General features: G+C 51.8%; 1 protein-coding gene across 2 annotated transcripts in view; it reads right to left on the reverse strand.

Moving 5' to 3' along the window:
* Window positions 1-24917, reverse strand: part of CDH4 (cadherin 4, type 1, R-cadherin (retinal)) — a 444165-nt gene that overhangs the window by 182078 nt on the left and 237170 nt on the right. For both annotated transcript variants that reach the window (XM_011934497.1, XM_011934498.1), the window contains exon 2: window positions 12408-12634. In XM_011934497.1, the coding sequence (XP_011789887.1) occupies window positions 12408-12634 (227 nt within the window). The remainder of the gene's footprint in view (window positions 1-12407; window positions 12635-24917) is intronic.

The following is a 24917-nucleotide window of genomic DNA, read 5'->3' on the forward strand; positions in this document are numbered from 1 at the left end:
TGTAGTACTGGTGTGTGTGTGGTGTGCACTGTGCGTGGGGCGTGTGTGTGGGGGACGTGTAGTACTGGTGTGTGTGTGGTGTGCACTGTGCGTGGTGTGTGTGTGGGGGACGTGTAGCACCGACATGGTTTGGTTGTGTCCTCACCCATATCTCATCTTGCATTGTACCTCCCAGAATTCTCACGTGTTGTGGGAGGGACCCAGGGGGAGGTCACTGAATCATGGGGCTGGTCTTTCCTGTGCTGTTCTCGTGATAGTGAATAAGTCTCGCGGGATCTGATGGGTTTATCAGGGATTTTCATTTTGCTTCTTCCTCATTTTCTCTTGCTGCTGTAATGTAGGAAATACCTTTCACCTCCTGCCATAATTCTGAGGCCTCCCAGCCACGTGGAACTGTAAGTCCAAGTAAAGTAAACTTCTTTTCCTTCCCAGTCGCAAGTATGTCTTGATCAGTAGTGTGAAAATGGACGAATACAGGCACGCACTCTCTGTGTGGTGCGTGCAGGGTGTATGTGTGGTGTGTGTGGAGTGCACTGTGTTGTGTGTGTGCACCATGTGTGTGGTGTATGTAGTGTGTCCAGGGTGCGTGTGTGTGGTATGTGTGGCATGCACTGTGTGGTTTGCATAGTGTGTGCAGGGCGTGTGTGTGTGGTGTGTGTAGTGTGTGCAGGGTGCATGTGTGTGTGGGTGTGTGGTGTGTGTGGCATGCACTGTGTGATGTGTGTAGTGTGTGCGGGGTGTGTGTGTGTGGTTTGTGTGCTGTGCACCGTGTGTGTGGTGTTCTGGGCAGTGTGCCTGTACCTGCTGTGTGCTGCTGCCGCCCTTCGAGTGCACCTGTTCCTCATCCCTCCTCTCCCTAGGGACACCTCAAGCCCTGTGGAGCCCTCAGTGGGCAGGGGGACAGTGGGGGCAGTGGAAGGGCCTGGGCAGCAGCAGAGGGACCCGGGAGCTGCCGTGGGCGGGGACTCGTCCTCATCAGCCCTGGAGACAAGAATGACTGCATCAAGAGGATTCAGGGGTGTCTGGAGCCCTGAGCAGGAGCGCTGGGCAGGACCCCTGGCTGGGGACACTCCTCCTTGCCTTCGGGGGTGCCTTGGGGTCTGACTGCACTCTGCCTCCTGAGTCTCTACCTCGGCTGGAAGGCTCTGGTCCACAAGCCAGCGGGCTGAGACAGAGATTTATTCCCTTACAGCTCTGGAGGCCAGAAGTCCAAGATCAAGATGTCACAGCGCTGGTCCCTGGGAAGCTGTGCCGGAGAATGTGCTCTGGGCGTCTCTCCCGGCTCCTGGAGGTGCCAGTCTTCTCTGATCTTGGCTTTCGAAAGCATCCCCCAGCTCTCTGCCTCATCTTCACAGGACTTCTCCCTGTGCCTGTCTGTGTCCAGACTTCCCCTTCTCTAAGGACACAGTCCTGTTGGATCAGGGCCCACCCTAATCACCTCTTCACTAATGACATCGGCAAACCCCCTATTTCCAAGTTAAGTCATGTTCTGAGGTTAGGATTTCAATGTCTGAATTTTAGGGGACATAGTTCAGCCCAAGGGACCTGGGGGGACAGAAACACCCAGAAAAGGCCACAGGTTAGCGCCTGGGCCCGCCTGACTCTGGGACATTGCTTGGCCGAGTTTATCCTCATAAATGCTGACGTGTGCTAGAAGACACAATATTGGTTTCATAAACAACAGTATTTTTTTTTTGCAAACGATACCCACAGGTCCTATTGCCACTTTTCAGCGCTGCAGCAGCTAGTCAGATGACAACTGGGTGAGAACTTGGTCTCGAGTGTTCCCTGTGAGGCCGGAATATTGCTCTGATTCCTCAGGGGCAATTCAGCACTCCAGTGGGAAATATGTGACCTCATTTGCATTTCCTAATTGAATTGCTATCAGCTTTCCTGCAAGACTGCACCGAAGAACAGTTCTTCCAGATTCCAGCACTGCCTGCACTGCCCACAGAAAGGCTGCTTTTAAATAGTTGCTAAGAGAGGGGGACAAAAGAAGGAGAAAAGTTGCCAAATTGTTATGGTTCATCTAACTGTAAAGCTGTCAGTTTTACCCAACTCCACAGAGTCGCTAAAATAATGGACGGAGGATGCTGCACTTGAAGAAACCTCTACATAAGAGAAATGAAATTTACAGAACCAGGAAATTAGGGGTCCCTGTGTGCCTGCTCTGGCAGAATTTGCTTCCAGGCTCCTCTCAATAAACACTGCCCTGGGACTCCTAGCACTCTGTAAACTGATGCTCTGAAGGAGTTCATTTGTTTCTCCAGAAACTTCCCCCAGCAGAACTCTTGCTCACCACGTGCTCCCCTCAGAACTCCCACCTTCTCCAAACACGGTCAGATAGCCCTCTGCATGCATTTGTTTTAAAAAAATTAAATTGTGAGTGATAGTATAAGCACCACAGCGTACAGAGCATCAGCTAAATGATGGCAGAATGAGCACCTGTCTTGCCACAAGGCTCCCTCCAACCCTCTGGTGTCCCCCGGCATGGCTTCCGGCGGCCCTCAACCGACTGTAACTGCACCTCAGTGTCACCCGAATGTGGACTTCCTGGGAGTGTGGTCACTAGGCTGGCATGCGTTCCTGCTGCCTGGCACCTGCCTGCTCTCCTTCCTTGGTCTGTTTGTGAGATTCGCTGGCTTTGTTGCTTCTAGCTGCAGTTTGTTCACCTTTATTACTGATAATATTCCACTTTAGGAGCCCACTGCAATTTATTGACCCATTCCAATGGCGAAGGCATGTGTGTTGTTTCCAGCTTTTGGTGATTATGTGTAAGGCTTCTCTCAATGTCCTGTACAGAGTTCCTGGTATTACCTGCCTATACTGCTATGGGGCATACACCAAAAATGAGGCATATATATATATATTTGACTTTCATAGTAATTCGGAATTGCTGTCTGAAGTGTTTGTACCATTGTACACTCCCATCAAGAGTATATGAAAAGGCCAGGCAGGGTGGCTCACATCTGTAATCCCAGCACTTTGGGAGGCCAAGGTGGGAGGACTGCTTGAGCCCAGGAGTATGAGACCAACCTGGGCAACATGGTGAGACCTTGTCTCTACAAAACGTTTAAAAATAACCAACCCACCCACCAACCAACCAGGGGTGATGGTGCATGTCGTCCCAGCTACTCAGAGGCTGAGGTAGGAGGATTGCTTGTGCCCAGGAGTTTGAGACCGCAGTGAGCTAAGAGGGTGCCACTGCGCTCCAGCTTGGGCAACAGAGTGAGATCCTGTCTCAAAATAAAAACACACAAGTGAAAAACAGTATTTGAAAATTCCACTTGCTCCAGATTCTCACCAATACTTGGTAGTACAAGTCTTTCCAGTTTTCGCCATTCTGATTGCCCTGCTGAGGTTCAGCCAGTCTTATTTATTTATTTTTTTGAGACAGAGTCTTGCTTTATCACTTAGACTGGAGTACAGTGCCATGATCTTGGCTCACTGCAACCTCTGCTTCCCTCATGCAAGTGATTCTCCTGCCTTAGCCTCCCCAGTAGCTGGGACTACAGACGCCCACCACCACACCTTGCTAATTTTTGTATTTTTAGGAGAGATGGGGTTTCACCATGTTGGCCAGGCTAGTGTTGAACTCCTGACCTCAAGTGATCCTCCTGCCTTGGCCTCCCAAAGTGTTGGGATTACAGGGGTGAGCCACTGTGCCCAGCCTCTGTCTTACATTTATCCACCATGACACATGTCTGATGATCAGCCTGTTTAAGCCTCTCATCCATCTTCTGTCTGTCTGTAGATAGTGATCTGAGGTTCTCTACATGTTCTGAATGTGAGTCCTTGGTTCGTAACTGAGTGCTGCAAATGTCCTTTCCCAGGCTCTGCCTTATTGTCTCATTTTTAAGATACATGTTTTGATGATCAGAAGTTCTTTTTTTTTTTTTTTTGACAGTCTTTTGCTCTGTTGCCCAGGCTGGAGTGCAGTGGCATGATCTCAGCTAACTGCAGCCTCTACCTCCTGGGCTCAAGCAATTCTCCTGTTTCAGCCTCCTGAGTAGCTGGGATTACAGCCGTGCACCACCATGCCTGGCTAATTTTTGTATTTTTAGTGGAGACACGGTTTCACCATGTTGGCCAAGCTGGTCTTGTACTCCTGACCTTGGGTGATCTGCCCACCTTGGCCTCCCAAAGTGCTGGGATTACAGGCATAAGCCACTGCACCTGGCGAAGTCCTTATTTTTAATAAAGTCCAGAGATCATTTTTTCCCATGTTTCATGCTTCACGTGCCACGTGCAAGGAAGCTTTCCACACCCCGGGGTCACATCACTCCCAGCTGCATTGCCTTGCCTTTCATGTTTAGATTTTCCGTCCACTTCAAATGGATTTTGGTTGTGGTGTGAGGTAGGGGTCATTTCACTTTTTTCTTAAAGATACCCCATTAGCCCAGCACCATATGTTGAAAAGACAGTCTTTCCTCCATTGTTTCAGTAGAAATGGGCAAACTTTCCCCCAGATGGCCAGATCGTAAATATTTTAGGTATCTCAGGCTAAGGGGCAAAATTGAGGACATTGTATAGGTGCTTACATAACCCTTTAAAATGGAATCATTTAAAAATGTAAAAACCATTCTTAGCTTGCTGGCCATAAAAGTCCTGTGTGCTACAGAACTTGGTACCTGCTCTACAGCACTGCTCTTATAATAAAAAATCAAGGGTCCGCACCCTGGGCATTTGACAAGGCTCATCAGATTGTAAAGATGAACCGGGTGGATTTTGTAGTATGAAAGTTATACGTCCATGAAGCTGATTTTAAAAAACTTTACGTATCTTTTGCTTGGCTCACTATTTTTATTCCAAGTGTCTATCCAATCATCTTTGCTCCAAAATGACACCATTTTAATGGCTGTAATTCAGTGGTTCTCAAAAGGGGGCAGTTTTGCCCCCCAAGGGAACATTTGGCAGTGGCTGGAAAGAGCTTGGGTTGCATATGGAGGTTATGGGGCTTCACCTGGCATCTAGCAGGTAGAGGCCAGGACTGTGGCTTACTATCCTGTAGCACACAGGACAGCTCCAACAACGTGTCTGGAAGGACGTGTCCTCCCATCTTTTTCTTGTTCTAGGCTACCTTCGCCTTTTCCATTTCCATTAAAAAATTTTAAGTCAGCTCTTTACTCTTCCTAAAACGAGCAAACAAAAAATCTGCTGGAATTTTTATTGAGGTTGTGTTGACTTTATGGCAACTTTGGGTAGAATCAATATTCTAACATAAGCCTTTCAAGTTATGAGCTAGGCATATCCTTCCATTTTTATAGGTCTTCAATTTTTTTCAACAAAATGTAAGAAGTCTTGTACATTTTTGTTAGATTTATTTCCAGTTATATGATCATTTTTAATGCTATTGTAATTGGGATCTAGTTCAGATTTTATTTTCTAATGATTTATTCCTGGCACATAGAAGTACAACTGTTATGTCCAGCACTCTTGCTAACCTTACTCATGAATCCAACAACTTAGGACAGGTTCTTTCAGGACGGATTACATTTTCTAACATTCATAATCATATAAGCTACAAATAATGTCAGTTTTATTTATTCTAATATCTTTTTCTTGCCTTACTGCATTGGCTTGTACCTCCAGTGTGTGTATCCTCACTATCAGGATTTGGGAAGACAAAACTTTGGGGAAGCAATTCCTCTTGTTGTGATCTTTGGACAGGTTTGTGTAAGATTTGTTGTAATTTCTCCTGAGAGCTTGGGTAGAACTTACTAGTGGAGCCAACAGGTGTGGACATTTCTTTGTGATAAGGATTTTAGTTTTAATTTTGTTTGTAACAGTAAAACAGTTCAGGATTTTTTTTCTTATGTTAGTTTGGTAAGGTGTATATTTCTATACTATTGTCCTTTTCATGTATATTTTTAAGTGTGTTGGTATAAATTGTATATAATATCCTCAAATGATCTTTCTGATGTCCACAAGATTAGTCACAATGTCATCTTTTCCTCCCTGATAAGGATTGTTGCAGTTTATACCTTTTCTTTTTACTCAGTCTAATCAGCCTCGTAGTTTAAAGGATAGACTTAGTGATTTCTATTGCTTTCTGTTTCATTGTTTTCTCCTCCTGTGTTAACAATTTCTTTCTTTAGACTTTGGGTCTCATTTTCTGTTATTTTTATAGTTTCTTGAGATGAATGCCTGGATTGTTGATTTTCTGCCTTTTTTCCCCTCCTTTTTTTGAGGCAGGGTCTCGCTCTGTTGCCCAGGCTGGAGTGCAGTGGTGCGATCTTGGCTCACTGCAACCTTTGCCCCCAGGGTTCAAACAATTCTCCTGCCTCAGCCTCCTGAGCAGCTGGGATTACAGGGGTGCACCACCACGCTTGGCTAATTTTTGTATGTTTAGTAGAGACGAGGTTTCGCCATGTTGGCTGGGCTGGGCTCCAACTCCTGACCTCAGGTGATCCACCTGCCTTGGCCTCCCAAAGTGCTGGGATTATAGGCGTGAGCCACCATGCCCAGCCAATTTTCTGCCTTCTTTATCTTGTAATATATGTATTTAAGGCTAAATATTTCCATCTGGGAATGACTTTAGCTACATCCCAGTAGTTTTATTACTCAGTTCAAAATATTCATTAATTTCCATGTGATTTTTTTTTTTTTTTTCTGCCCAAGGGTTAATGAGAAGGCTTTTACTTAACTTCCAAATCTATGGGGATTTTCCAGTTATGTTCTTTGTTACTGATTTCTAGTCTACTTGCTCTGAGTTAAGAAAACAAACTATGTTTTGATTTTAAACCTTTGAAGTATGTTGAGAATTGCTTGAAGGCTATGAAGTATGTTGGGACTTGCTTGGTGAATATTTGTAAATGTTCTGTCTATACTTAAAAATCATGTGTATTTATCAGTGGTTGGTTTCTGTGCTTTTATACATCTCGGTAAAGCCAGACCTGTTAATTGTGTGATTCTAATCTCTTTCCTTACTGGTATCTTCTGCTTGTTCTATTATTCGCTAAGAAATTTTGTTAAAATTGATCACTGATTGCACAGTTATTTCTCCTTTTATTTCTATCAATTTTGGCACAAATATTTTGAAATCATATGAAGTGCACACAAATGTAGGATTCCTGTATCTTCTTGGTGAATTGTTTGTCATTATGAGCTGTTCCTCCTTGAAGAGAATGCATTATCCTCAGATTCTATTCATCTGATATTAACAGAGTCCACTAGCTTCCTTTTGATTGATACTTGCATGGTATTTATTTCTCTAAGATTTTACTGCTAACCTTTAGCTTTATACCTTTCAGATGTATCTTTTATAAGCTGCATACAGTTGGATTTATCTTTATCCATCAATTTACTTTTTAAAATTACAACAAATATATTTTCATTGGCTATAATTACAAATATATTTGCAAATCTGCCATCTTACTCAAAGAGAAAGGTATAGCCCATCTCTTCCGTTTTCATTTCTCTTTTTTTGCATTTTTTGGCTTGATAATTTTTATTATTCTGTTTTTTCCATTTATTATGTTACTACTTATAGACTTTTATGACTCTTTTAGTGATTTTCTAAAGACTTTATAACAAGTGTCTTTGTTTTATTTAGGAGTAATATTAATTTGTTATTTCCATCATTTTTGAGAAACACGCAAACAACTTCCATCTCTTTGATTCCATTTATCCCTTCTCAAAGTTTATGCAGTTTTTGCTGTGAATTCGAGTTCTCTATTTACACCCATGAAACGTTACACTGCTGTGATTCATTTGTATTTTTCTGCGTACTTGGCCTTTTTCCAGCTCTTCATTCTTTCCTTCATTTCTGAGTGTTCGCCTCAAATTGTTTTATTATGTTTGAAGAACATCATTTGGGACAGATTCTTTCAGTGTCTCTTCATTCAACTTTAATTATTGAAAGACAGTTTTACCAGATGATAGAATTCTATTTTCTTTTAGCACTTTTAAGATATCATTCCTTGGGAGGCCAAGGCTGGCGAATCATGAGATCAACAGATCGAGACCAGCCTGGCCAGCATGGTGAAACCTCATCTCTACTAAAAATACAAAAATTAGCCAGTCATGGCAGCACACGCCTGTGATCCCAGCTACTTGGGCGGCTGAGGCAGGAGAATCACTTAAACCTGGGAGGTGGAGGTTGCAGTGAGCTGAGATCGCGCCACTGCACTGCCGCCTGGGCAACACAGCGAGACTCCGTCTCAAAAAAAAAAAAAAAAGAAAAAATCATTCCATTGTCTTCTAACCCCCCAACAACCTCCCAGCTCCTGCTGAGAAGTCAGTCTCCTAGTCGTCGCTCCCTCAAAGGAACTCTGCCTTTTCTGTCTGCTTTTGAGATTTCCTCTTTGTCTTTGGGTTGTAACTATTTTACTATAAAGCATCCAGGTACTGTTTTTTGAAATATTTCTCCTGCATAGAGTTCATAGGGCTTCTTGAATCCATGCCTAGATGAATGTTATCAGTTTTGGAATATTTTCTGCCACTATATTTTCAAATATTACTTCTGCTCCGTTTTCTCTCTCCCCCTCATATTGCAAATACACACGTTAGACCTTCTTACTACTTCTCCAACATCTCTTACGCTTGCTTCTGTGTTTTCCTTCTGTGTGTCTCTTCACGCTTTACAGCATGAATGTTTTTGATATTTTTTGCTTCACTAATTCTTTCTTCAGCTATGTCAAATTGGCAGATATATCTACCCATTGAGCTCTTCGTTTTGTTTGGTTTACTTTTCAGTTCCAAACTGCCCAATGATTAATAATTCTGTTTTATACCTTCCAATTATCTCTCAAAGTCTTCTATTTAATTTGCTTAAAGATAGTAAGTGTAGTTACTGTAAAATCTGTCTGATCGCCCCATGCTCTGGAGCCTCCGTGGGGCCTTTCTTTGTTGTCTGTTTTATTGTTTGTTTGTTTGTTTGTTTGTTTTTTTGAGACAGAGTCTCGCTCTGTCACCCAGGCTGGAGTGCAGTGGCTCACTCAGCTCACTGCAGGTTCCTGCCTCCCGGGTTCACGCCAATCTCCTGCCTCAGCCTCCCGAGTAGCTGGGACTACAGGTGCCCGCCACCACACCCGGATAATTTTATTTTATTTTTTTGTATTTTTAGTAGAGATGGGGTTTCACTGTGTTAGCCAGATGGTCTCAATCTCCTGACCTCATGATCCGCCCACCTTGGCCTCCTAAAGTGCTGGGATTACAGGGGTGAGCCACCGCGCCTGGCCCCTCTGGGTCCTTTCTTTTCTGCTACTTCTTTCGATTGTTCTTTCTACATCTTGTCCCTCCTCATGTGCCCAGTCATGAGGCTGAGTGCTGGACGTTGAATATGAAAGGAGACGGGCACAGCTCAAGGCCTGGGTGACAGATCACACTGGGGAAGATGTACAGTTGCTTTTGGCAGGCGGCCAGGACACCAGCAATCCGGTGTCACCTTGATCATCAATAGAGGCTGGCATCACGCTCTGTAAGGGTGCATCAACCAGGTGACCCAGCGTCCCACAGTGGCCTCCACTCCCTGCCTGCCTCCTCCTGCCCCCATGCTGCCCGGCGAGGCCCAGCAGCTGTGATAAGCGCAGGACCGTGAAGTCTGGAACCAGGCAATGACAGCCATATGCGCTGCTATTTTCCACCCCCGGCCTCCATAACCTCGTGAAATACTCTCCCATTCTCCAGAGCAGCTCACCTCCAAGTTGTGTGAATTCTCCCCAAACACCCAGCCAGTAAGTCACAGAAGCCTTGCCGTGTACCCACACCCCGGGCGGCTGCTCTTGCACCATGCTGGGCTCTGCCACACCTGCAAAGTCCTTTTCCATTCCTTCCCCACACATCGTTCTCCCACGCAGCACAGAGCTGTGGTCACATGCTCAGCACTCTCATCTGTGATGTGACAGCACCCACTCCCAGGGGTGTGGAGAGAGTTAGACGAGCTAACAGCACTTGGGGCAAGGTCTGAGCAGGTCCTAGAAAGTCAGGAGAGGAACCGCTGGCAACACAAGTGCTGGAGGACCGGGTCTCCTGGGCTGCGGAGACTGCTCACTGCGCCCTGCAACTGTTGTGTCTCAGGGTCTCAGGACTGCACCCCACAGTGACCCCATGGCCCTCATGGGACAGGGTCCCCAGGCTGCCCAAGGACCTGTCTTGTTCACCAGGGCGTGGCTTGTAATAACCACTCAGGAAAGAACGAAAACGACAAACGCCGGACTCACAGGTGGGGCTCACGGTTCACTATTTGGGGGCCACTGCCATTAGAGGCACGCTCTGCTGCCTGATTTAACACCTGGCTCCCCCGGGTGTGCTGAGCCTGGGACATGAATTCAGCGTCCCCTGCTCCACTGGTTGGGTGCTTCCTGCGCCAGCCTGGCGTGGGTCGAGGAGCAATTCCCACGGGGACTGTCTAGCAGCAACCACAGCTGGACCTGCCCCTTCCTCAGAGGATCAGGGGATTAAATCTGAAATCGCTTCATTAACATGCCCAAGAAAAGGTGCCATTATATTTTCAATTACAGCCTTTACCGGAGGCTTTCGACAGGCTCTCAGGGGCTCTGCTCTCGGCTCACAAGGTGCCAAGTTTCTGCATCATAATCGGGGACTTGGGGACAGCTTGGAAGTCACAGGCGTGATGGGGCTGCGAGACGCTGCCTGTCAGTGTCCCGCTACAGCTCCTGAAGGGAGGGGGCCCCCATGACACAGGGTCCCTAGGATGTCCAAGGGCCTGCCTTGCTCACCGGGCATGGCTTGTAATAATCAGGAAAGAACAAAAATGACATACACCATCCTAGACTCTTCAGGACTCACAGGTGGGGCTCATGATTTGGGGGCTACTGCCATTAGAGGCGCACTCTGCTGCCTGGTTTAACACACTCAGGAGGATGCTCAAGACCTCCTTCCGCCTTGGGGTCCGCTCATCACACGGTGAAGACTGTCCACCCGAGTCACACTTTGTCTTTTCTAACCTAAACCACCTCCACTTCCATCTAAGAAACAAGTCAGAAGACACAGGTCTCTTCCTTCCCAGGGTGGGTTCCTTGGCACACCTGTCTTGCAAGCTTTCCACGGAGAAGGGTTTCTTGGTCAGACAATTTGGGGAAACTTGCAGACTGTGTCCCACTCAGAGGCTTACACAGCACATGAGGCCTGAGGTTCCGGGAAACCCACAGAAAGGAATCTGCCTGCCTCTGCTTAATGCTTTACTTCCCGAGGTCCCTTTTCTGAGGGAGTGCCCATGATTGCTAGTGGCCGCCGCCCTGCATGGTGATTTCCTTTGCTCACCATACCTCAAATGACCCCACAGAGGCCTCATGTTACCTGGGGGGGATCTGGAGGGGTTGGCACACGTTCTCTCCACCACTGTGGCCCCTCAGGCAGGCAGCTGCAACAGCTGGACCTGAATGAAGGCTGGCCTTCCTTAGCACCCTCCCACAGCCCTCCTGGTTGCAGCTTCTTCAGCAGCCCCCACACCTTAAGGCTGGCATAGTGGCTGCAACCAATGCCAGGACACTCAAGGTGAACGGGACCTGGCCACTTCCCCATAAGGCACAAGGAACCCAACAGCTAGGAACTGGGGGATGAACACAGGTTGTTCAGGAGCCTGGTGCTGGATTGCTGGAATATGCGGGGATGAAAGGGAGCTCTCAGGACAGGGGATAGTGAAGGCGTCCTCCCTGTCACCCAGGTGAGCCAGGCAGCTGGGTTAGAAGGAGGCAGAGTCAGAGGGCAGCTGGGATGCTGAACAACAGATGTTTTATGTCTGTGTGAAGCTGTCTCTCTCTCTCTCCCTCTCCTCTCTCTCTCTCTCCCCCTCTCTCCTCACTCTCCCCCCCCCTCGCTCTCCCTGCCATCTCTCTCCCTCCTTCTCTCTCTCCCTCTCTTCCTCTCCCTTCTTCTCCTTTCCTGTCTCTCTCTGCCTCTCTTCTTCTCTCTCTTTCTCCCCCTCCCTCTCTCTCCCTCTCCTACCTCTCCTTTCCTGTCTCCCTTCACCTGTCTTCCTCTCTCTTCTCTCTCCATCCCCTCCCCACTCTCTGGTTGGCTCCCTTCCAACCACATGATCTCTGCCTTGCTTCTCATCCCTCCAGGCTTCAGAACGCCCTGGGCCTGGTGGGCTGCAAACTTCGGGAGGCAGGAGAGATTTCAGAATATGCAGTGCCCAGTTTGAAATGAAAATGTGGGGCCCCTTGTTCAAAAACATATGAAGAGCGTCAAGACCGTGGCATAGTGTCTGAACCTGAGCGTGGGGCCTGTGCACCTGCCCGGGGGGCCTTCCTGCAATGATGGCCGTGTCTCAGGTCAGTGCAGAGGGCAGAGGTGCTCGGCTGGCAATGACCTGAGTGGCACAACCCGAGGAGGAGGTGACTGTCTGTCCTGAGGGAGCCCTGGCAGAGGCTCTGCCCGGGGCCTGCAGGAGGAATTAAGACATCTAAAGTCCAGTGCAGACCTGGGCGGTCACACCTTACCTTGTGTCCAGAGTGCAGGGACGAGGTCTGGGCCACCAGCAGCCGTACCACGGCGTCCCATCTCTCTGCTGTCTGGCTGTCCCACGCGGTCACCGTGAACGCCACCTGCTCGGAGGGGACCTGCAGCTCCCGGGTGGCGAAGACTGTCCCGTCTGCCCCGACTTTGAAGTCCACGCTGTTGGTCTCATATTGTGTCCCCTTGGTCCCCACACAGCTGCTGAACTTGACTGCAAGAGGAGAGGGAGACAGTCAGGATCGGCCTGGCCAGCAGAAGGGTGGTAACAATGGCAGCAACCATGCAGGACGTTCTCCAGGCCCCCCATGGGCATCAGGGGCATGAGGTCTGCACTGATTTCTCCACCTCCTGAGAGGGTGGTATGTTTTATCTCAACCCCTAGAGAATTAGCCAGAGGCCTTTACAAAAGGAGGGAAAAAACAAAGCAACGCCGAGCTTCCGTTCTATCTACAACACAGCTGCACTCCCTTCCGTAAATGCATCTCTCCCTCGCCGCTATCACCTCCGAATTCAGCCGGAGTCTGTGAGCAGCACAGTGGGTACCCTCCATCTCAAAAATACTCCCTCGGTTCCCCGCACTCTTGCCTACGCAAATCTTCCTCCTGCCAGTGGAGAGCAGCACAATGGGTACCCTCCACCCCAAAAATGTGCCCTCGGTTCCCCCCACTCTTGCCTATGCAAATCTTCCTGCCAGCGGAGACTGTGAAGCCCCTAATGGACCTGTTTTTCCACCCCAAGAAGGCTAAGCACAAGGAAGGAGCAAGAGAGAGCTGGCATCTGGGGACCATTCCCCCACGGCAGGTGGATTTTGGCAGCAGAACTGGGCTCTGCTGTTTTTCTGGTCCTTTTTATTACTAAGCCAGAACTGATGCCTGCAAACTGCCTTGGGGTGGGCTGGGCAGATGCGGCTAGGGCAGACCCTGGCCCCACCAAGTGCTTTCTTAGTGAATTGGAAACCGAGTTGAAGGCAGACAGTCTCTTGATACTGCTGGGTGCTGCACATTGCTTCACTTCCAAAACATTAACTACTAGGCACCAGGATGCCAACCTCCCTTCACAGCTCCAGCACCATGGCCATCTCTAACTCTGCTGCAGAAAAAGACACCTCCAGAGGCGCAGATTCATCCGGACACATTAGTGCATTTTTTAGACGTGTGCTTTTGCAACTGTCACCTACAGCCATGGTAAATTATGACGCGCCCACAGCCGGTGTCACATTCTGCTGATAAAAGCCACGGATAAAGTTACCTAGTATTTATAAAAATGTGGGTATCTAAGCAATTATGGTGGGAGGATTGGTTTTTCAAGCAATTTTGCTGTCACAGCTTACATGATTTAATTACTATTTATTCGAGAAACCAAAAAAAAAGCAACTCACTGTTACATTAGATAAAGTGTTTTCCCCTCGCGTTCACCTTTTACTGTTGCCTGCCTTGAAAGAATAAATAACGTGTCTGTTCCCTCGTCTCAAATAGTTCACTTTAGGTATCTTCCCAGCCAATGGCACCCCCCACTTGTGCGTTTCATGTGAAAATGTTTTTAAACGTGATGACACCAGGCATTTCCACCCTGTCTGGTTCCACAGAGCAATGAAACTTCCAGAGTCCAGGGCCCCCCCGGTGGCTCCTCTGATGGACGGCGGCAACCCAGGCAAGGGTCCGCTGCGGCTCCCCAGACCTACTCCCCCTCTAAGGACGGAATCATTACATTTTGTTTTTCAAGTGACAGGAAAATTCCAAACTGCTTTTATAGTACTGTTTGCCCAATGGTAAACAGGTTAAAATCAGCAGCAACTTAGTGGATCAATCATTTCTGACATCCGATTGTCACCGACAAAGATAAAAATGACAGCTCTGTGACTGCTGAGAGACGAGCACAAATACACAAATAAGCCCCTTTGTTCTCTAAAAGCAAATTCCTAATAAAACTAATGCAATTTGACAGCAGCAGGAGGGTTTGTGTTGTCTTCAGGATTAAACAGTGTTGTAGTTAAAAAAAAAAGTACAGGCACACAGCTTTGGCAACACCTCAGGCAAGCGTTGAAGCTGCTTTGAGAATGAATGGGCCACCAACGTCTGAACCGCCAGGCAGGAAACAGCGGGGGCGTTGGCCACGTGAACCAAGGACTTCGCAGGTGAATGGCGTTGCCTGCAGGAGAAACCCTGGATGAAACTGATGACAAGGCCCTCAAAGGCAGCTCCGTGGGTGGCCTGGGGGAGTGAGGCCCAGGGGACCGCACCAGAGCCCCTGCACACCGGCTTCCTAGATTTTTGTTGTTGTTGTTGTTGTTTGAGACGGAGCCTTGCTCTGTTGCCCAGGCTGGAGTGCAGTGGTGCCATCTTGGCTCATTGCAACCTCCGCCTCCCAGGTTCAAGTGATTCTCCTGCCTCAGCCTCCCGAGTAGCTGGTACTACAGGCACACACCACCATACCTGGCTGATTCTTGTACGTTTAGTAGAGGCAGTGTTTCACCATGTTGGCCAGGCTGGTCTCGAACTCCTGACCTCAGGTTATCCGCCCGCCTCGGCCCCCCAAAGTTCTGGGATTACAGGCGTGAGCCCCTGCGCCCAGTCACTTCCTAGATCTTTATGCCTTTTCTGTCTGTGTCTGACATGGCTCCGTCCAATCATGAGAAAGCTCCAGGGCTTTGTGACAAGATGCAGTCCCAACATCCTGTTTCGGTCTAACCATAACTTGGGTGTTCTGCTCAAAACACTACCTCTGTGTCTGAACACTCAGCCCACTAGCGTTTGCGATTCTGAGTCCTCATCCGCAGAGAAGCAGGAGGAAAACAGGAGTTGTCACTGGCAGAGAAGGAAGCAGCCCAGGGGACAAAGTGTCAGGACACGGTTACGCAAATGGCGCTGGCCCACACCCTCCTGGAGAGAGGCCGGGAAGATGGGGGGGTCATTCAGAGACCCCAGTGTTGGGGGGAACCTGCATTCCAGAAGAAGAAAGGAACTTCAGAACCTTCAATACCTGCTCCTGTGACCCACCAGGCTGTGGCTTCTTTCATACAGAAAGAGCAATAAGGCAGGTCTTCTGAGACTCCAGGGGCATTCATAGAACATTAGCACTGAGTGTATGAAAACTCCCTTTGGAAACTCTGAAATGTGGGTACCTGTGAACACCACTCAGAATGTTACTAACACTTTGCCACGCTATAGAAATGGCAAGTGAGGGCCGGGCACGGTGGCTCCAGCCTGTAATCCCAGCACTTTGGGAGGCCGAGATGGGCAGACCACGAGGTCAGGAGATCGAGACCATCCTGGTGAACACGGTGAAACCCCGTCTCTACTAAAAAATACAAAAAACTAGCTGGGCGAGGTGGCGGGCACCTGTAGTCCCAGCTACTCAGGAGGCGGAGGCAGGAGAATGGCATGAACCCGGGAGGCGGAGCTTGCAGTGAGCTGAGATCCGGCCACTGCACTGCAGCCTGGGTGACAGAGAGAGACTCTGTCTCAAAAAAAAAAAAAAAAAAAAAAAAAAAAAAAAAAATGGTAAGTGAGGGGGCAGGGCAGCTCCAAGGGAGAGATGTCTGAGGTCTTGGGATGGGGACTCCTCCCTGTATCCTGTTTGTCTTTCCTTGTGAATTGCCTAAATACGTTTTCCCTCGTCACTTTGGCTACTGGGAAGCTCACAGGCAGTACCATAGCCAGCTTTTCTAACAGTGCTGAGACATTCACTAACCTCAACACATTCCATTCTATTTTTCACCTTTGTTTCCTCTTCAACCTGCTTCCTTCCTCTTGCTTCCTTTTTAATTTTTGGAGTCTTTGCTTCTCTCTGCAAGGTTAAATGCATTCCAGGAGGACAACAGAAAAGTGCACATGTACGTGTGGGTGTCGGCATGCACTGAGTGTCCCCGTGCACAGAGAGGATGCTTCTCATGCTGTTACCTGGCACAGACTTATTTGGATTCTGCTTTGCCTTTCTACGAACGTGGTTGGAGTCTGAACCTGAGGCGTTGGCTGGAGAGGCCCCTGGCTACTTACAGAACTTTCTCTGGGTGCTTGGAGTCCTGTGCTGCCCTCGCCTCTGCCGCAGTCAGGAGTGGCCTGCTCTGCCTGAACCTTGGCTCTGGCCAGCACTGGGCAGTCTTTCCAGTCTCACCTTCTGAGGTGGGCCCGGGGTCCAAGCCCGCTGTCACTCAGCCTCCTCTAGGCAGGAACCTGGTGCCTCAGCCCCATCCAGGCCCCTCACTCTGGACTCTCCAGACTGGACACAGAGGTTGTGACTGGCGGTTTCTGGCAGAGCTGGCTCTGGCCCAGTGCTCAGGCCTGGCTGGGATGTTGGCTCCCATGGAAACCTGTAACCTGCCCCACCCCTCTCCTCACGTCACCCATTTTTGTTTCATTCTCTGGCTTCGTAACTGGGATTCCCGTGTCCTCCCGCATCCCCCCAGGACTGGTGAATGTGCTGAAGCCAGGGCTGGTGCCCTGGGACCAGACAGCATCAGGCACCTGGTCAGGGTGAAGTGGAGGTGAAGCCTCCCCTGGCTGCTCCAGGGCTCCCGTCAGGCTGAGAGCAGAAAGGGGGCTTCTGTCCTGTTTTGTGCTCAGCCCAGAATCCTCACGGGACCCCCCGCACTTCCCTCCCCATGGGAAACATCCTCCAGAGGAGACCGTGTCAGCAGCCACCCAGCAGGAAGGTAAGCAACCCAGCAGCAGTGCCGCGACTGGAAGTTTAGTTTTTAGTTTTCTTATGTATTTTAGTTTTCTTGCGTATTTGTTTTTGATCTCCTGATTTCTCTCTTAGTCTTCAGGAGAGAATTAAAATCCAATGGATTCCCAGAAAACTTTTCCCTCTATGTACCAGCAAAAACCTACAATGCCCTGAAAAGCTGCCACTGCAACCCGAATGCAGATCACACGTACTGTCGCAGTCCCTGCAGCCTCCATGCAGCGGGTGCGCTACCAGGCACGGGAAGGCAGCACTGGCGAGTGGAACTGGCCCATTTTGGAGATGAGGAAGCTGAGGCTCTGGGACATTTCATGCCTTCGTCAAGGTGGTGGGAGGAGGAGCGGGACTGCCGTGAAGGTGGCGGGAGGAGGAGCGGGATTCCTGTGAAGGTGGCGGGAGGAGGAGCGGGATTGCCGTGAAGGTGGCGGGAGGAGGAGCAGGGTTTACCACCCGACCTCAGGGATCTGTCACCCTCGCCCAGCAGGGTTGGTTCTTCCCGAGGCTGGGAGGGTGCCAAGCCTGGTGGGGGATGGGGGTGGCGGTGTGGTGTGGGGAGCTTCTGACTTGCACGTTCTGAGGGAACATTTTGCAGCTGACGTGTGAACTGAACCCCAGGCGGCGCCTCTGAGGAATCCCCAAGGTTATGGCCCCTCAGGTCCCGCTGGGGTGTTGCCTCCCACCTCTGCCCCAGGATGCCGGGTTTCTGCAGGGAAGCCACGGACCAGCCTGCTGCCTTGGGCCCTAGGGGCGCTGCGGCCCCAGAAAGAATTGTGGGGGACAAAAGAGTTGTTTCTTGGGGGAGAAAACACCTGTGTGGAAAAGCAGGTGCCACGGGAGGGAAATCCTCCTGGGGAGGAGGGCACCTGTTCCATCCTCGGCCGACACGGGACCGCCTGGCGCCTAGAACCCACAGCCGCTACCTGCCACACACGTCTCTGTGGTTAGATAATTGCTTCCATTAGTTTTAAGCAAACTTGACAAGAGACAGAAGGGTCCGGAGAGAAATTAAATCTAACTGTTTAAACATGCAGTTGGAGCCTCCCTTACCTCCATCCCCTGGCGGTGGCTGCTGCAGACCGGAAGCCAGTGCTAGACGGTGGTACAGAGGATTGGGCCCTGGGGGCAGGCCTGGCACCGCCTGCCCCAAAGAGGTGGCGCTGGAGGGTGGGGAGGGGAACCGCTGCTGTCCTCACACCAGAGCCACAGGCATGGAACCTCAGGGTCCCAGCACCCTCTGCGTGCGCTGTGGGGCGGGTATGCATGTGCCCAGCAAGGAGGGTGTGCACCAGCAGCCCTGTGCACACCTACTCTGGTCTTGGGGTGCAAACCCCAACCACAGCCTCCTGTCTCTGTGACCTTGAGGAACGGTGGCCCCTCTCTGAGCACAGTCTTCGTTTCTGTGAAATGGGAGTGACGGCAGTGGCTCGGGGAGGGGGACAAAGGCAGCACGTTGATCCCTTTGCTCAGTGCCTGGCACAGGGCACTGTGGGCGTCTGCTGCTGTCCTTATGCTCTGGCCAGCATGCCCTCTGACATCATTCAGTGGCATGGACACAGCACCAGGGAGCAAGGCACCCAGCTAAGGTCACACAAGGTCAAGGTCGTCCATCCCACAAACACTTATTGAACACCAGGGTCTGCCGGGAACTGCACAGGGTGAGGCCAGGGTGGTCAGTGGCCGGGTGATGACAGCCCGGATGGCCGAGCCCTCCAGGCTGCAGTGGGGTCACACCAGGGCCCTAGTCAGGTTGGGGGTCCCAGAGGTGGGATGGGGAGCAGTGCAGGGTGTTTGCGGCCAGCCAACTCTTGGGATTCCGAGCCTGTGGGGATCCAGCTTTTGCCCTGCTGGGGGCTGGCTCCCCCTTTTCACCCCAAGGTGTGGGATCAGCAGCTTCTGAGGTTCTGGGTAGCCCAGCCCCATACCACTGGCCTCCCGCCCTGGACAACATGGATTTAATTTTAAAGCCCGTGTTTTCTTCTGAGAAGACACCAGAGAACAGAAGCTGCGCCACCTTTCACCCTCCAGGGACCACTCTCTGCCACCCACTCCGAAATATGACCAAATGCTGGGCTGGGCTCAGCCCCCGGGGCTGGCATTCAGCAGGATCCACAAAGCCATCCAAGCAACACGAGGAGCAACGAATGCCCAGGCAAACCTCCGCCAGACACCCAGGAAGGGCGTCACACCAGAGAATCCAACAGCCTGGGACTTGTTCCAGGGTGGCTCTCCCTACCCCCCTCCCTTCTCCTGGCAGCTGTAGAGCAAAGCACAGGCTGAGGGTGGTCTGGGCTCCCCTTCCCCTTTCCAGGCTGGGATGTGGCTGGCCCCCGCCTGTCACCCACGTCTTCGTGCAGTGTGAATGTGGGCCTTAGTCTCCCTCTGTCGCCCTGGTCTTGGTTGTGTTGTGGATGGAGTTTCTGTGGACCTCCCCGCTGGGTGACCTCATGACGGCTCCATCTCCCAGGACTCATGCCAATCCCACCCCGCTAAGAAGAGACCCCCGCCTGTCGTGAACGCGCCTCTGGACATGCACAGTTGAGGAAGGGCAGCTTGCTCCTCTCTCTCTCTCCTTCCTCCCTCCCTCCCCCCTCCCCCACCTTCATCCTTTCGCATGACTTATCACTGATGCCACCAGTCAGCACACACCATATGCGGGGACTGCCAGTGGGGCTGAGAGCGTGGGGCAGGGCAGACATCAACCAAGTCATCACATCAGACGTGCGGCGCTCTACAAGGGAGACACAGGCTCTGCGAGAGCCTGACCCAGGCTGGGTGGATAGCTGGGGAGAGCTTCCTTGATACCAGGACCCCTCTGTGGACATCTGGGGAATGAGGTTCCAGGGAAGGCTCGGGTGGGGAACACATTCCTGGTAGTGCAGACGGGACTTGCAAAGGTCCTGGGGCAGAGGAAGGGAGGGATTCCAGGACCTGAGAGCTGGTGTGACCGCAGCAGGGGCAGCTGGGGTGACAAGAACGACACAGTGTGGTGGCAGGAAGACCCTCGGCCAGCGAGATGACCTACACCTTCGGGGTGGGGACTGGCCCGGGAGATGTTGCGTGGAGCCTGCTGACCTGGTGACTGCAAGGAGACTCAGAGTTCTACACAGGAGTGGGGGGCACCCTGAGTTCCCAGGAGGTCCCGCAGTCTCTGGGACTGAGGGAGTGTCCTGAGTGGAAGCCACACCCAGACACCCCCTTTCGGGTCCAATGTTAAGAGAGCCACGGCCTTTCCTAGCCTTGCAAACAACTCAGGGAGCTGAGTTAGGAGGCTGTTGCAGTGGCTTCAGAAGCCCATCCTCAACATTTGGCTGCAAAGAGGATCACAGCCCCTGGAGTAGATGGCTGTGGGCCCCGCTTCATGCACACGCTCTCAGACACGTCTGCTGGGGACAGAGAAATTCAAGAGCCAGGAAAAGAAGGAGAAAAGAAAGAAGAAAGAGGTGAGGAATGTCAGAGGGAAGTAGATTCCTCCATTCCTGCAGCAAAGACCCGTTAGCCACGGAGGCTGTGGGGAGGCCCCAACCCTGGACACCATCGTCAGGGAACACAGGGTCGAGCCATCGTCAGGGAGCACGGGGTTCAGCCATCGTCAGGAAGCACGGGGTCCAGCGGAGGGGGCAGATGGGGCCTCAGTCCCCCGAGTGGCCCCGAAGGTGCTGGCCCAGAGGCAGAACGTCAGGGTCCCTGTGGCTCCCCAGGTTTCCTGTGCTTGGTCCCTGAGTCCCTGGGAGCCCCTTGGGGGTCTGCACTGGGCTGGGCTGTGGTCCCTGCAGCACCTTCCTCTACCCACCACAGGTTCTGCCCATCAAGGGGGTGCAAGAAACAGAGGGGGGTGGGGGAGTGAGCACTAATGGAGACCGGGTTTCCCTTGGGGTGACGGTGGCCCAGCATTATGAATGTGCTTGATGCCACTGAATTGTATGCCTGAAAATGGGGACATTTACGTTATGTGAATTTTACTTCAATTTTAAAAAAGCAGCTTCCAGGGTCCCTAATTCCAGCTGCTGGGGAAACAGGAGAAGTCCTCCTGAGCTCTGTGCTGATGGGACCCCACCTGCACCCTGACGTATACCGATCGCCTCCCTACGCACTGTCCATCGCATACCGATCGCCTCCCTACGCACTGTCCATCGCATACCGATCGCCTCCCTACGCACTGTCCATCGCATACCGATTGCCTCCCTACGCACTGTCCATCGCATACCGATTGCCTCCCTACGCACTGTCCATCGCATACCGATTGCCTCCCTACGCACTGTCCATCGCATACCGATTGCCTCCCTACGCACTGTCCATCGCATACCGATTGCCTCCCTATGCACTGTCCATCGCATACCGATTGCCTCCCTACGCACTGTCCTGGGTGCTGGGCAGTCAGCCCGTGTGGCATGTAGTGTGGTGGGGAGACCATGAGGCAGCCGGCCCATGAACAAAGTCACTGTGACAGGGACAGCCTGAGTCTCACATATCTCCCTGGAGTGGGTCCCGAGTGCCGGCCACAATTCCCTCTCCCTACAGAGATCCCCAGATCAGTCCAGGGCAGGGTCCCTCCTCCATGACTCCTCTCTCTTTCTGACCCCTCTGTCATTTTTCCTGTCCCTGGGGAAGACGATGGTTCTCACTGGAGTGAAATGAGATAGAAACACCCATGATGAGGGGGAGAGGCCGCAGAGCAACAGCCCTCCCCAGAGGACCGGGTGCGCCCAACACCAGGCACCTGCCCGAGGCCCTCTGAGGGCAGGGAGATTCTCGGGAGCGGGGGCTATCGTCTGCGCTGGGCCTCAGCCCTGGGGACTCAGGAGGGAGATTTGTAGGCTCTTGAATATCTGCCCAGGTTGTTATGTGTGCCTGTGCGCGCTTTGTGTGCGCTGTGTCCACGTGCTGGATAGGGACGGAGAAAACTGCGGCACAGGGAGAAACTGCTGCGGCTTAGCTCAGCCTCAAGAGCTCCCCACAGCCCCAAGCCTGCAGCAAGCCATGCCGGGAGGCGCCTGGGAAATGATCTACTCCAGTCCCTTGTTTGAGTGATAGGGAAACAACCCGCTGAAGGAAAACTACCTTTCAGGATGAACTCTCACTATTCACGCAGTTTCCCACACCCTTACTGAATCCCTGCACCTGCACCACGCAGGGCCCAGAGTCACGACCAAGGCCACCCCTCCCTGTCTGGGGCTCTGGGCACTTCCAGAATCCGTGTAGCAGATGCCCCAATGCAAAGCATGTCGCAAGCCCACCACCCCGGTGCTTTTCTTAGAATTCTGTGTATTCACAAAGCTTGCAGCTGAGCAAACCTCACATACAACAACTCCCCGTTCTGAGCCCGGGAAGCGTGCAGTGAGCCCTGCCCAGGCTTGGGCCAGTTCTGAACTCCGAGGATCACGTGGTTTGATATTCCCCACGTGTAGCAGTCATAATTAGAACCTCAGCTAAACAGCACAGCCTGGCTTCTTTTGTTTTTCCAAGATGAAGGAAATAATTTTCTCAGCGTGCGACTTCACATCTCCCCCCAGCCCCCAGTCTCACGTGTGCGGCAGTGACGGGTGCAGTGATGCGGATCAGAAGCCTCTGCGGAGACTCACCCATGGAGGAGCCAGCAGCTCCCCTCGTTAGGAGGCTTCCGGGTTAACCCTTTACCCCCATCATGTCTAATTGCTTCTCTGTGAAAGGAGCCGGGAGACAGCCTGCGCTGGGAACAAGCTCTGAGTGACACCGCTCTGCTTCCTCTGCGGCAGGTGCCTGCTGACATTTACGGGGGCAGCAGCCTGTGTCCCCCCAAGACAGGCAGGCCAGAGAATGGTGCTGCGGTTACAAAACACACCTTTTATTATTTTTCTTGTTAGGTGAATTCAGAAAGATCGAATGAGCCAGAGGTGAGCTTGTAGCTGGGACCGCACCGAGGAGAGGGTGAGTTTCAAACCCTCAGGTTCAACCAGCAGAGACTGCCAGCTTCCTTCCTTCCTTCCTTCCTTCCTTCCTTCCTTCCTTCCTTCCTTCCTTCCTTCCTTCCTTCCCTCCTTCCCTCCCTCATTCCTTCCTTCCATCCATCCATCCATCGCATACCGATTGCCTCCCTACATACTGTCCTGGGTGCTGGGCAGTCAGCCCGTGTGGCATGTAGTGTGGTGGGGAGACCATGAGGCAGCCGGCCCATGAACAAAGTCACTGTGACAGGGACAGCCGGGGAGATGTGGGAGCAGAGGGCCTGTTGGGGGGAAGCATCCATCCCGAGGCCTCCGTGACCAGGGGAGCAGCCACAGAAAGTCGGAGCAAGAGTGCTCTGATGCAGGAACAGCACGTGTGAAGGCCCAGAGGTAAGAGGGCCAGTGGGAGTGGCAGCTGTGAGCAGGATGAGGGCAATGGGAGAAGCAGGCATCCAGCCTGGTGGGCATGGACCATGACTGTGGACCCCTGGGCATGTAAACGGCTGCCACTGCCCGGAACCTGCTCTGCTTAGAACATAGACAATTCCCTTGAAACAACCGAAGACCCTCTTAAACGACACCAGCAGCAGTAGCCACCGAGCACCGAGCGTCCCAGGAGACTGCCCTTCTTCTTTCCCGCCCTCCCCTGCCCTTCCCGCCTCGCCCTGGGCCACGGCTTTCCTGTCCATGTGTCATCTCACACCTGCTGCCCCCACACAGCCCAGAGCACCCTGTTTTCAGAGGTGGGAGCTGGGGCCTAGTGGGGGAGAATTAGGCCTGAGCACTCTCTCCCCAGCAGGTCACTCCACCTGCTGAAGTGGCTCCCGGCACATGTGGCACAGGGAGGAGGCCACGTTCAGCTTCTGCTTTGAGATGCACCAAATGACACAAGACGCCCTGAGACATCAAAGCTTTGGGCAGCACAGGGACGTGGGGCATGGGACTCATCTCCAGCCTCTTCCTTTCTCCCACTTATCCATTCAAGAATCGCCTCTGAACATTCTCACAGGCATGGGGGACACACGGTGGACACCGAGGTCCTCCCCAGGAAGCTGTCTAGTCTGGGACCATGTGTGATGAGCTGCAGCTGGAGGTGCCTGGCTCGGGAGGGGTAGTGTTATGGAGCCACTGCGGGGAGGCGCCCCCTCTCCAACAGGCCGACCTGAATGAAGAGAGGTGGGAGGCTGTGTTGGTGCCTGAGGGAAGAACATTCCCCCCCGAGGGAACAGACAGTGCAAGGCTCTGCGTCCTGAGGCATGCTTAGTGTATCTGAGGATGGGAGGAGACTAGGGGGCACGAAGGGAGCGAGGAGGAGGTGGGGAGGGACGGGGCAGTGCCTGTGGGCTCCGGGAGCCCCAGTACGATTTCTGGATTTGATTCCAAGGCACACGGTCACCTCCACACTTGTAGGTGGGAAAGCCGGGACTTCAACTCCAAAAGCTCCTTCTTTTCCCCAGTGCAGTGCACGGAGACTGAGTGTTGGTTTGGAATAGCTCAGCGCTCATGTCCGTCACTTCACCAGGACTCGCTAGGAAACCACTGTCTCCCATGAAAGTCAGACGCTGCTGGGAGGCAAATGCACGTGCATATTTCGTACACAGAAAAACTTGGGTCATTGCAAAGACCTGAGTCATGCACTCGAGCCACTTTGGAGTGAACCAGCGCAGCAGCGAGTCACCGTCACTGCGGCAGGAGCTCGCAGAGGGGAGAGGAGGCTGAGGAGGAGGGAGAGAGAGGTCAGAGTCTGAGTCCAAGGTTTCTGGAGGTGGTGGCGCTGGCTCAGGTTCTTTTTTTTTTTCTTTTTGAGATGGAGTCTTGCTCTGTCGCCCAGGCTAGAGTGCAGTGGTGCGATCTTGGCTCACTGCAAGCTCCGCCTCCTGGGTTCACGCC

The sequence above is a fragment of the Colobus angolensis genome, unplaced genomic scaffold (genome assembly GCF_000951035.1).
Source record: "Colobus angolensis palliatus isolate OR3802 unplaced genomic scaffold, Cang.pa_1.0 Scaffold136, whole genome shotgun sequence".
Classification (NCBI taxonomy): Eukaryota; Metazoa; Chordata; class Mammalia; order Primates; family Cercopithecidae; genus Colobus; species Colobus angolensis.